Source organism: Cebus imitator, unplaced genomic scaffold (genome assembly GCF_001604975.1).
Source record: "Cebus imitator isolate Cc_AM_T3 unplaced genomic scaffold, Cebus_imitator-1.0 Scaffold128, whole genome shotgun sequence".
NCBI lineage: Eukaryota > Metazoa > Chordata > Mammalia > Primates > Cebidae > Cebus > Cebus imitator.
The window spans coordinates 2,379,736-2,389,875 of NW_016107443.1; the positions used below are offsets into that span (position 1 = coordinate 2,379,736).

The 10,140-nt window shown below is 40.0% G+C and overlaps 1 protein-coding gene across 11 annotated transcripts in view; it reads right to left on the reverse strand.

Annotated features, from left to right (window-relative positions):
* The window catches only part of SH3KBP1 (SH3 domain containing kinase binding protein 1), a 383,287-nt gene that overhangs the window by 190,536 nt on the left and 182,611 nt on the right, over positions 1 to 10,140 (reverse strand). For all 11 annotated transcript variants that reach the window (XM_017540642.2, XM_017540638.2, XM_017540641.2 and 8 more), the window contains one exon: positions 3,593 to 3,696. In XM_017540642.2, coding sequence (XP_017396131.1) covers positions 3,593 to 3,696 — 104 coding nt within the window. The remainder of the gene's footprint in view (positions 1 to 3,592; positions 3,697 to 10,140) is intronic.

The window sequence follows — 10,140 nt, forward strand, 5'->3', positions numbered from 1 at the left end:
TAATGATCTGAAGGTTTAAAAAACACTGTTGCCAAATTTGGTGTGAAGAGGACAACTAAAGAAGATAAGGGGTGAGGGGTAGGGGAGCTGTAGAACTTGAGAAGGAAACTAATGGGAATCATAGAGAATGCACTATGGAGGCAGAGATAGATGGAACTCAAACCAGTAAACCCATAATTAGGAAGTGGCTTTGGCCCTATATCATAAGATTGTATTGATAAATGATGAACGAATATACATTTTGATATTTTAAGCTAAAATTAGATATTAAGGCAGATGTTTTAGGACTTCAGGATTCCCCACTTGATTCAACTCTTTCAAAAAAACTAGTCCATACATTCAAAATCCTCCTAAGGCCTATCCGTCAGGGCAAAAAAAGAGAGAAAGAGAGAGAGAGAGAGAGAGAGAGAGAGTGTGTGTGCGTGTGTGTGTGTGTCTGCAGCTTTGCAAAATTAGAGAAATCCATCTCTTAATCAATAAAAATATAATATATACATACGCAATGTTATATTTTATTAATATATTGATTAATCCTACAGTATTGCAAACCATTATGTTCTTGCCTTGATCTGTCTCTGTGATTTAGGGGTTTTGTTTATTTTGAGGTTTTTTTTCTGTTTATTTTTAACTGTCAGTGGAATTAGAGAAGAGCTATCATTAGCATTTATATAACATTCACTACAAGAGAAAAGGACAGATTATATATTACACAGTGACAAGGACCCAGTTTCTGCAATATAACAAGTAAACTGGAACAATGGGGAATTTTTGATGATATTTTAAAATTTTGGATTAATATGCCAGCCTTTATGTTTTGTTTTATGTAAATCTCATAGACTATATGGTTATTTTTTCCTTTTTCTTACTTGAAGCACTTCCAGAATGAAGAACAGGATTTAGCTGGCAGTGAATAATAGAAAGGAGGCTGGTATTGTAGATGGTAGCAAAGGCCTATCAGCCTCTAGGCAAATCCAGTAACAGCTCTACAAGCACTCATCTCTATCCTTTAAGCAATCAACATTCAGTTTGTCTGCAGCCAATAGGCAGGCAGAAGAGCGCAATATTCCTGAGAAAAGTATTAATCATTTTCCTTGTCTTGACTCGTGGTTTTTCTTAATGCATTATTACAATGTTAAAAGAAAAGTCAACTTCTATGACAGAAGCATTTTCAATTCTTGTTCCCTTTCAGTCTTTGATCACAAGCACATAGATATATTTTACATGGTTTTATCCTAGTGTATGCAATTTTGTGTTCTGATTTGTTCAATTTGCAAAAAAACTCTTTTTGTATTTCCATTGATTAATTTACTTGTTCAGCAAGCATTTATTAAAGCGCATGTTAGGTTTCAGGCACTATTCCAGGTACCACAAATATAAAGATAGATAAAAATCAGGTCCCTGCCATTGAAAAGCTCTCAGCTTAGTAGAATATAACAGATAATTACAATGCAAAGTATCATAACAAATACATATTTTAAAACCTGTGTTTACCATTTTTAATGGCTTTACAATGTTCTACCTGGAAAATACAACTTAATTCCCCTTCTTGATTATTTTTCATTATCACAAATACTGCTATAATTAACACGCTTCACATGTTTCTTCTTCATTAATCAGTTTCTGTGGATAAATTCTCAGGAATGAGATCATTGAGTCAAAAAGTGTTATTCAGATATTTATAGCTCTTGGCATACCTTGCCAAATCGCTTCATATAAGGATCACACAGACATACAAATTCATCAGTTCTTCCACACCTTGCCAACAGCCTTACCACTAAATATTTTCTTAGGATTTTCATAAGTAAAAACCCATTACTGTCTTAATTTAATTACTGTATTATTTAATTAACTGCTAGGTGGAACATTTTCTTGTGGCTATGATTTTTTTCTCCTTCTGGGATCTGTGTTTACAGCAGATTTATCTATCATTTATCACTGTTATAATAGCTTCCTAATATTTTCACATACTACATATATAATAACTTTTGTCATAATTTATTGCAAATGTTTTCCTATTTATTGTTCTCTTTCTTTAGCTGGACTAGCTTCAAATTATACCAAAATCTTAACCATTTTTCTTATTAGTCACATCTGTTTATTTTTTCTTCTGGAATTCCTTCCATGGCTATAGTCTTAAGAAATTTGTCATTCTACCACAGAAATAAATGTTCTCTGTTGTCCACTCATTTTTCACTCATTCAATTTTCAATAAATGTCTCATATATGCCCTGCTTGCCACCAGTGGTAAAAAAGGATGAATGACATATTAATTATCCAAAACTCAGAAGTAGGTAAAAGGGGTTCCTGCATGCCTTACCAGTGCCACGCTGGAGACCCCATTAATTGCTTCTGGAGGGACACATATCTCTGTTTGGCACACTATTTACCATTTATGAGGCTAGTTTACAACTCTGTTACTGTGGATATTAACTGGTCAAAACTGAGAGCACTGCAAATGATTCTTGCCAGGTAGCAACAAAAATAAATTTTGACGAGCAGAAATGCAAAGGATTTGTTCCCTAGAAAAGATAACCTCAAAGGTTACAGTTTTATTACACTGTAGGGCACTATGTAGTTTTGCATGTAACTTTGCTCTTTCACAATTCTCTTTAGCCAGACTTACCATCTTATAGATTCCTTCACTAATGAGTTAAATAAAACTCTGACACATGCTCACATTAGGTTATGTATGAGAGTTAGGAAATCTGGCTTCCCATGACAGTTTCCTTAAAGTCCTCCTCCACTTCTAGCTTCCTGTTCTATGAACTGTGAGTTTCTGTAAGGTCAGAGGGCATCACCAAACAAAAAGCAATTGGAAAACTGTGTTTCTACATACAGACACAACTGTTGAATCAGAATGAATGATAAGCACACAGATATATTTTACATGGTTTTATCCTAGTGTATGTAATTTTGTGTTCTGATTTGTTCAGTTTGCCTGAAACCCAGGATCCTCTGGGCCTGAGGGAGTCTGGAGGGACATTTCACCAGGGAATGTGGTGCAGCAGGAAGAATGAGAATGTGGTGCAGGAACAAGAAAATGTTGTGCAGCAGGAAGAGCGAGGGTCTCCAGTCACAGGGACCAGGGTTGGCCATCAGCCCTGCCTCTTCTAGGTCTCTTGATCCTCTTTCCTCATCCCGCACAATAAGCTTAAAGAACTTTGTCACGCCTGCCACATACTAGGTCTTCTAAGAAATGTCACTCCTTTTTTTGCCCTCTAAATCCACAGTGTCCCCCACAATGAATACTAAATCCATGCTCTAAAGATGGATCTGGGTCACTCTGGATACCCAGAGTCTATGATCAATTCAAGTAGAAGAGAAACTTGGTGGCACTGGGTTGGAAATTCAGGGTTAATTAGTAAGCTGTGTTAGAGACAACGCTTTCCAGTGGCCCCAGGTTTGAACTCAGCTGGCTTGGGGGCATTCCTCTGGGGAAAGCCATTTCCTCATACAGGAGACTCAACTAGGGGATCCCTAACTTCAAGGCCAAACACCCTGTGAGTCTGCAGCAAGGCCTCATTGCGGGTGGGTAGGCAGTGACTATGACAGCCCATCTGAGGCCACTGCATTTCCCGGCTGGGTTGCTTACCTCTCCTACCACCTCTATGATGTCGCCAACTTTCAGCTCAAGTTCATCATCATTCTGCGGCAGGTAGCTGAATGCTACCTGACACCGGCGCCTCCGTCGCTCGCCTGGATGGGAAAAGCAAAATATTTAGAGACAGCACTTCTCCCCAAATCAGATTTTAAAGAGAGGCTTCCTAGGCATGCAGGCAAATTAAGCTGACTTATCTCAAATGTGCTCTCTGGGACATGGCTAGAGGCATGGCAGCCCTGGTCTCTTAGAGAGAGGCAGTAGAAAGCAGAGCAATGCTTCTTGGTCTTTTAAAAGCTGCTAGGTCAGAAAGGCATGGATATGAGAAACCGATCCATTGGTGCAGAAGGCAAATACCCCACCCCTGAAACAATGGAGCACAGTGTTGCCTTAACGGTTTTCCATGGATGGGGCTTTATATTTGCTGCTGTTGATTTTTGATGGAAGCTGATGTGATGTGGTAAACAAAAAAGAATGGTCTGCTTCTAATGCTAGCAAGGCAGAGGGGATTCTTCCAAATATGCAAAGAAAAAATAAGGTATCCTGGCCTTTTTCTTACTAATCATCACCCTTTCAGCATGAGGGAACTCAAGTCTGATAAGCGAAGGCTGATTAGATTTCAGCCTGCTCTTGGTACCATTTCAAACACCCCACAGTGTTCAACAAATCTACTTCTGTCCTCTTCCCTCTGTCCCAGGGGATCCATTAACAGGATCCCTGGCTGCTTACACAGAATCAAGCCAGACAAATCAAGATAAGAGCCAGGGCCACACTTCACTCAACCAGAGGACACTCAAGGGTACAACATCTCATTCACCCAGTGTGACCCATCTGGGAAACCCTGGCTTAGAGCTGGTTCAAGTACAGACACAACTGTCCACAGCACATCTACACCACAGATGTGCACTATGCAGAGAAAGAACATGTATGGTGGTGGGGGTGAGACAGACAGACAGACAGCAGTGGAGGCCCAAGCCAGGGAGAGGTGGATGGGAGATAGGAAGTTAGACCAACATTGCCCAGAAGTTTGTTGTTTATGGCTGACAGCCTCACACCATTCCTTCATGCCACTGCATGGCCTAGAAAGCCAAAGGGATCAATGGCTTCAAAGAAGCACATTTAGAAATGCTTAAATTCTTTTTTGGCACTGCCTACAGGGATTCTTTTTCTTCTCTAATCTTTTCTCTGAGAAAGGAAGTCCATGCAGAGGTGATCACAGGGCAGATTAAGGCCCCAACGCAGGATGATATCATACAAAGGGGAAGGTCTCTGTGCTACATCGGATGAGTACCCTGATCAATATGTTTCAAAAGCCGGTGGCCTAGTTCTCTCTGTTCCATTTTTCTCGTCTGTATCTCAGTAAGGAAGAACACAGTTGAATAGAGGGAAGAGGGCAGAAGTTCAGAATCAATATCTTGTCTAATCACATCTTTGGTGACTCCACAAATACTCTCCACCCCTTTGTGCAAAATTGCAAACCTTTAGGTCTTAAGAAGAAACACAGCACTTCCAGGCCAATTCCTAGGTGCTGATGGCACTGTCAGCAGGCTGAGCCGTGCAACCCCAAGGAGGGCCTGGCTCTCCCTAGGACAGGGGCCTGCTCCAACTTGCTTTTCCAAGGCAGAGTGTCAGGAGGAATGAGTATTCCGATGCAAAGAATGCCACCACTATTCCATGGCTTTCCACACAATGGAAGGCAAATCAAGTACTCTGTACCGTAAAGGACATGGATTTCTCATTCTAGCAAATAAAGTCTAGATTACAAAGCAATCTTGGCACCCCTCCCCTGACCCTTGTGACTCCCCTGGCCCCACAGACACCTCTTAAGATGAAGTTCTACTATAAATCTTTAAAAGGCTTTCATCTGCTAGATGTTAATGTTAAAAGCAAACTGCCGACGCAAATCTGAACATGAAACAAATGAAACGACAAACGTCTGAAAACCAACACTCACAACCACAGATATCAAAGTCCTGACCAAAGTGACTTAAAATAACACCATCTGAAGATCTAGTGTCAGCTGAAGCCATAAAACTTACAGTTGTATGTAAGTTCATATCTTCAAAAAACCCTCTGTAAAAAGTAGCATCTGATCCAGCACTGCACAAATGGCAAATGAGAGAGTGATCTATTCTTAGAGAAAAGACTAACCCAATGGATGTAGGACCTGAAACAGAATAATTAGACTGCTCTTAAACCAAATCTCTGCATTGGACTTCCATAAAGGCCTGCCTTGTGTCAGAAGAATGAAGTCTTCTCTACTTTCTCTCTGCTAGGCTAGTCCATCCTTCTTAAAAGCCTCTATGACTGTTACTCATTTGGTGGCATAAAGTCCTATAAAGCTCACTGCCAACATACCAAGAAGAATAAGCTCTACAGAGGGCACAGGGGAGGGACCCAGAGGTAGCTGGTGGTAAAGATCACCTGACCTGATGCCAAGCACAATCATTCACCCTCACATTGGGATAGCTCACAATCACTTCTGATATCCATCACCCCTTTCTCCTGCCAACCACATGAGTTAAAAAAATAAAAGCCAGAATGGGCAATCATTTTGCAAATGAGGAATCCAGGATTCAATGTCTTGCCCCAGGTCACCAAGCTAGTAAGCGGCATTATTTCCTTAGCCTAAGTTCAGAGCTCTCTCTCCAGTGCTGAGTATAAACTAATACAATTCACATTTTGTGCCAGATTCTCTGCAATCTGTACTCAACTGCTTTCTACAACACTGTATCACATCACTTAGGTCTCTGCCATGGATCACTCATTACAGAGAGCCCCAAACTCCTGGAATGCTGCTTTTCGAGGCCTCAACTATAGTTTGTCATTGATTTGAATTTGTTTGCCAGTATCACCTGACCTACAACCCAGCTCAAGGGGGGTGCTTGAAGGTGGGAGACATTGTATTTCCGTTGCATCCATCCATCTTAAACTTAAGGAAGTCTAAGAAAGTCATCTGTCATTTTTTTCCTCTCCTGGAATTTCACTGATGTTTACTAGTAAGTCTTGACCTTCCTTAAAGGGGTAAGGAGATGACACCACCACCTCATTTCAATAGCTTACATAAACTAAAAAAAAAAACTTACTACTTGCCTATGCCTGAGGTTTGGAATCCCTTAGTTTGAGCTACCACCTTCATGTCCAAATGAACTAGGCGTGGAGTTTTTACAGTAGTCCCCCCTTATCCACAGTTCCACTTTCTGTAGTTTCAGTTACCTGTAGTCAACTGAGGTCCAGAAATATTCAATGGAATATTCCAGAAATAAACAATTCATAACTTTTAAATTGCATTCTGAGTAGTATGATGAAACTTCACACCATCCTGCTTCATCCTGTCCAGGATGTGAATCATCCCTTTGTCTAGCATCTCCATGCTATAGATGCTCCCTGCCCCTGAGTCATTGACACTGTCTGCTCCTGACATCTAACCACAGACAGCGTTGTGACTCCACAATTCAGGATCACTCAAAGCAGATGATCCTCATTCTGATAGATCATAAGAAGGTCAATAGTAGCCCAACACTATGTCACAATGCCTACATCATTCACCTCACTTTATTACATCATGTAGGCATTTTACCATCTCACATCATCACAAGAAGGCTAAGTACAGTTAAGTACAGTACAGTAAGATATTAGGAGAGAAAGAGAACATATTCACATAACTTATTATAGTATATTGTCAGTGTTCTATTGTTAGTGTTTTATTATTTTATTTATTTGTGTTAATCTCTTCCTGAACCTAATTTATAAATTAATCTTTCTCATAGATATGTATGTATAGGTAAAGACATAGTATATATAGGGCTTGGCACTATCCACGGTTTCAGGCATCCACTAGGGGTCTTGAAATGTAGCTCCCATGGATAAGGGGGAACAACTGTATTAAGTAAAATAAGGGTTAGCTAAACACAAGAACTGTGATACCACAATAGTCAATCTGATAATAACTGAGAAAGCACACCCCCAACTCTCTCACTAGACTCCATGGCCACCTTCCATTTGTGATCATTTTGTTTAATAAAATAACATTATTGAGCACCTACTATGTGCCGTAGACTGCTAGGCATTTTACATATGCTACTCCATTTGATTCTCACATTGAACCTCCGGGGTAGATTACTAACCCCCTTTTTACAGACAAGAAGACCTCGGAGGCACAAAAAGATCACATATTTTACCAGAGGATTTCAAACGAGGCGATGCAACTCCAGAAGCACTGCCTCCCTCCCACATCTGACTGAAGCATTCTCAGCCCTGGGTCTTGAGATAACAGAAGGGACTAGCTGCACTAACATGGTATTTATTTAAAAGGTGGAATCATAAAGTGAAAAACCACAAATCAGGAGCTTTTCCTTATAACTGCTGGGTACTTGGGCCCTACAGGCCCCAGATTCAATAAAATAAAGCTGGTTGGATGGGGAGGCAATACAATTGCCTTCTTAGGAAAGGAAATAGCAGAAACTGACTAGGGTGTCATGACCCAGTCCCCAAAACACCACATACATCTGTATTTTAAAGCCTACATCCTAGGATCTTACAGCCTGTGAAAACTTTACTAGGCCAATTCAATCAGTGTCCATGAAAATATACTAATTACAAGAAATAATGTAGTAGATGAAAAAAGTCTTTGGGTCAACTGAAAACTTCCAACACTTACAGAGCTTCCCCCTCCCCCACACTTCCCCACCACATCTTTTTTTTTTTTTTTTTTTTTTTTTTTTTTNTTTTTTTTTTTTTTTTTTTTTTTTTTTTTTACATCTACCATTCCCCATGATGGAACAAGAGTAAAGCGTTTAAATCATCTGATATTTTCAAAGAATCCATCAAATTAATCAACTAGATCCTTATCACATACCTGGGGAACATGGCAGTATTCTGAAATCATATTGCAAGAGAAAAATCACTGATAAAAAGTAAAAGAGGAAAACCAAAAGAAATCCTAATTCCCAGTTTCCAGGGTTACTTCTGGCATTTTCTACAGGTATGGCCTGGGGACCACCTGCACCAGAGGGATAAAATGCAGGGAGGAACTACTGAACTCAATCTTTGGGGTTGGGGCCAGGGACCTGCATTTAAACCTGTCCCTTGAATAACACTCATGAAAATCTAAATCTCCACAACAAATCAGTACCACAAATAAGAGGTAATTAAAAAAAAAAAAACACCTTGTGAGAACAGGTGGTCTCCCCTTGGAGGACTCTAATGCATGTCTCTCATTCTTCGCTGCATATTGAAATCACCTGGGGAGCTTTCTTAACACTACTGATGCCTTCCAAAATAGTAGCCCCAGAGGAACTAGGTGTCCATAGAAAAATGGCTTCTTCCAGGGCTAGGGCAAACAAAATATGAAGTGAGACTAAAATATCTGATTGTGCTAAAATTCATGAAGTGCTCAAACATCTAAGGGATAATTTCAAAAGGACACAGAAGTCAGCTATACATGGCTTCCACTGGCCAAAGTTGGGACAATACAGTATGTACTGAGGGGATTTATTACAATTTATTCATTTAAAAAATTCATGAGTTCATATGTGTATTTTTAACAGGTAGCTAGCTAGCTAGCTAAAGAAGATCAGATAGATAAGTTATGGGGTGAGAAGTGAAAGCTCTTTTTTTTTTCTTTAACAAAAGAACATTGACAAATACAGAAATGATAGAAATAGACAATAGTCATTTTATTTTTTTCCTTTGAATTCGTTATTTTCTTTGGATATATACACAGAAGTGTGACTGCTGGATAATATGGTAGCTCTATTTTTAACTTTTTTTAGAAACTTCCATGCTGTTTCCATTAAAGATGTACCAGTTTAAATTACCACCACCAATACAACAAAATGCTCTGTGACATTGGTCTTGGCAATGATTCTTTGGGACAATAGTCATTTTATAGCCATCACAGTAATAATTGATTCTGGGAAGAACTGATGGTTGTTAAAACCACTGGGTGATAGCTTGTTGAGGATTAAGATATTTACAAAATCCCAAAGTATCTCCCCACAGTTACAAAAGGAAAATGGTTCCCTTAGAATGAAGAGAGCTGGCAGATACAGCCTTACCCAAGTGATCCAAGTTAACATTGCTAATCATAGGACAAATTGACATCATGTGCCTCCTGATTGGCTACACTGAGAAGGGCCTATAGAACATCATCACCTGTAGAATACTTCTATAACACCACCTGTAGAATACTTCTGCCACAACATTTACCTAAATCCAACCATGAAGAAACAATCATTCAAAATTAAAATGAGGAGTAGTCTACAAAAACTGATCTGGCCGGGCGCCATGGCTCACACCTGTAATCCCAACACTTTGGGAGGCCAAGGCGGGAGGATCACCTGAGGCCAGGAGTTTGAGACCAGCTGGCCAACATGGCGAAACTCTACTAACAATACAAATATTAGCTGGGTGTGGTGGTGTGCTCCTGTAGTCTCAGCTACTCGGGAGGCTGAGGCAGGAGAATTGCTTGAATCTAGGAGACTGCAGTGAGCCGAGATCATGCCACTGCACTGCAACCTGGGTGACAGAGCGAGACTCCA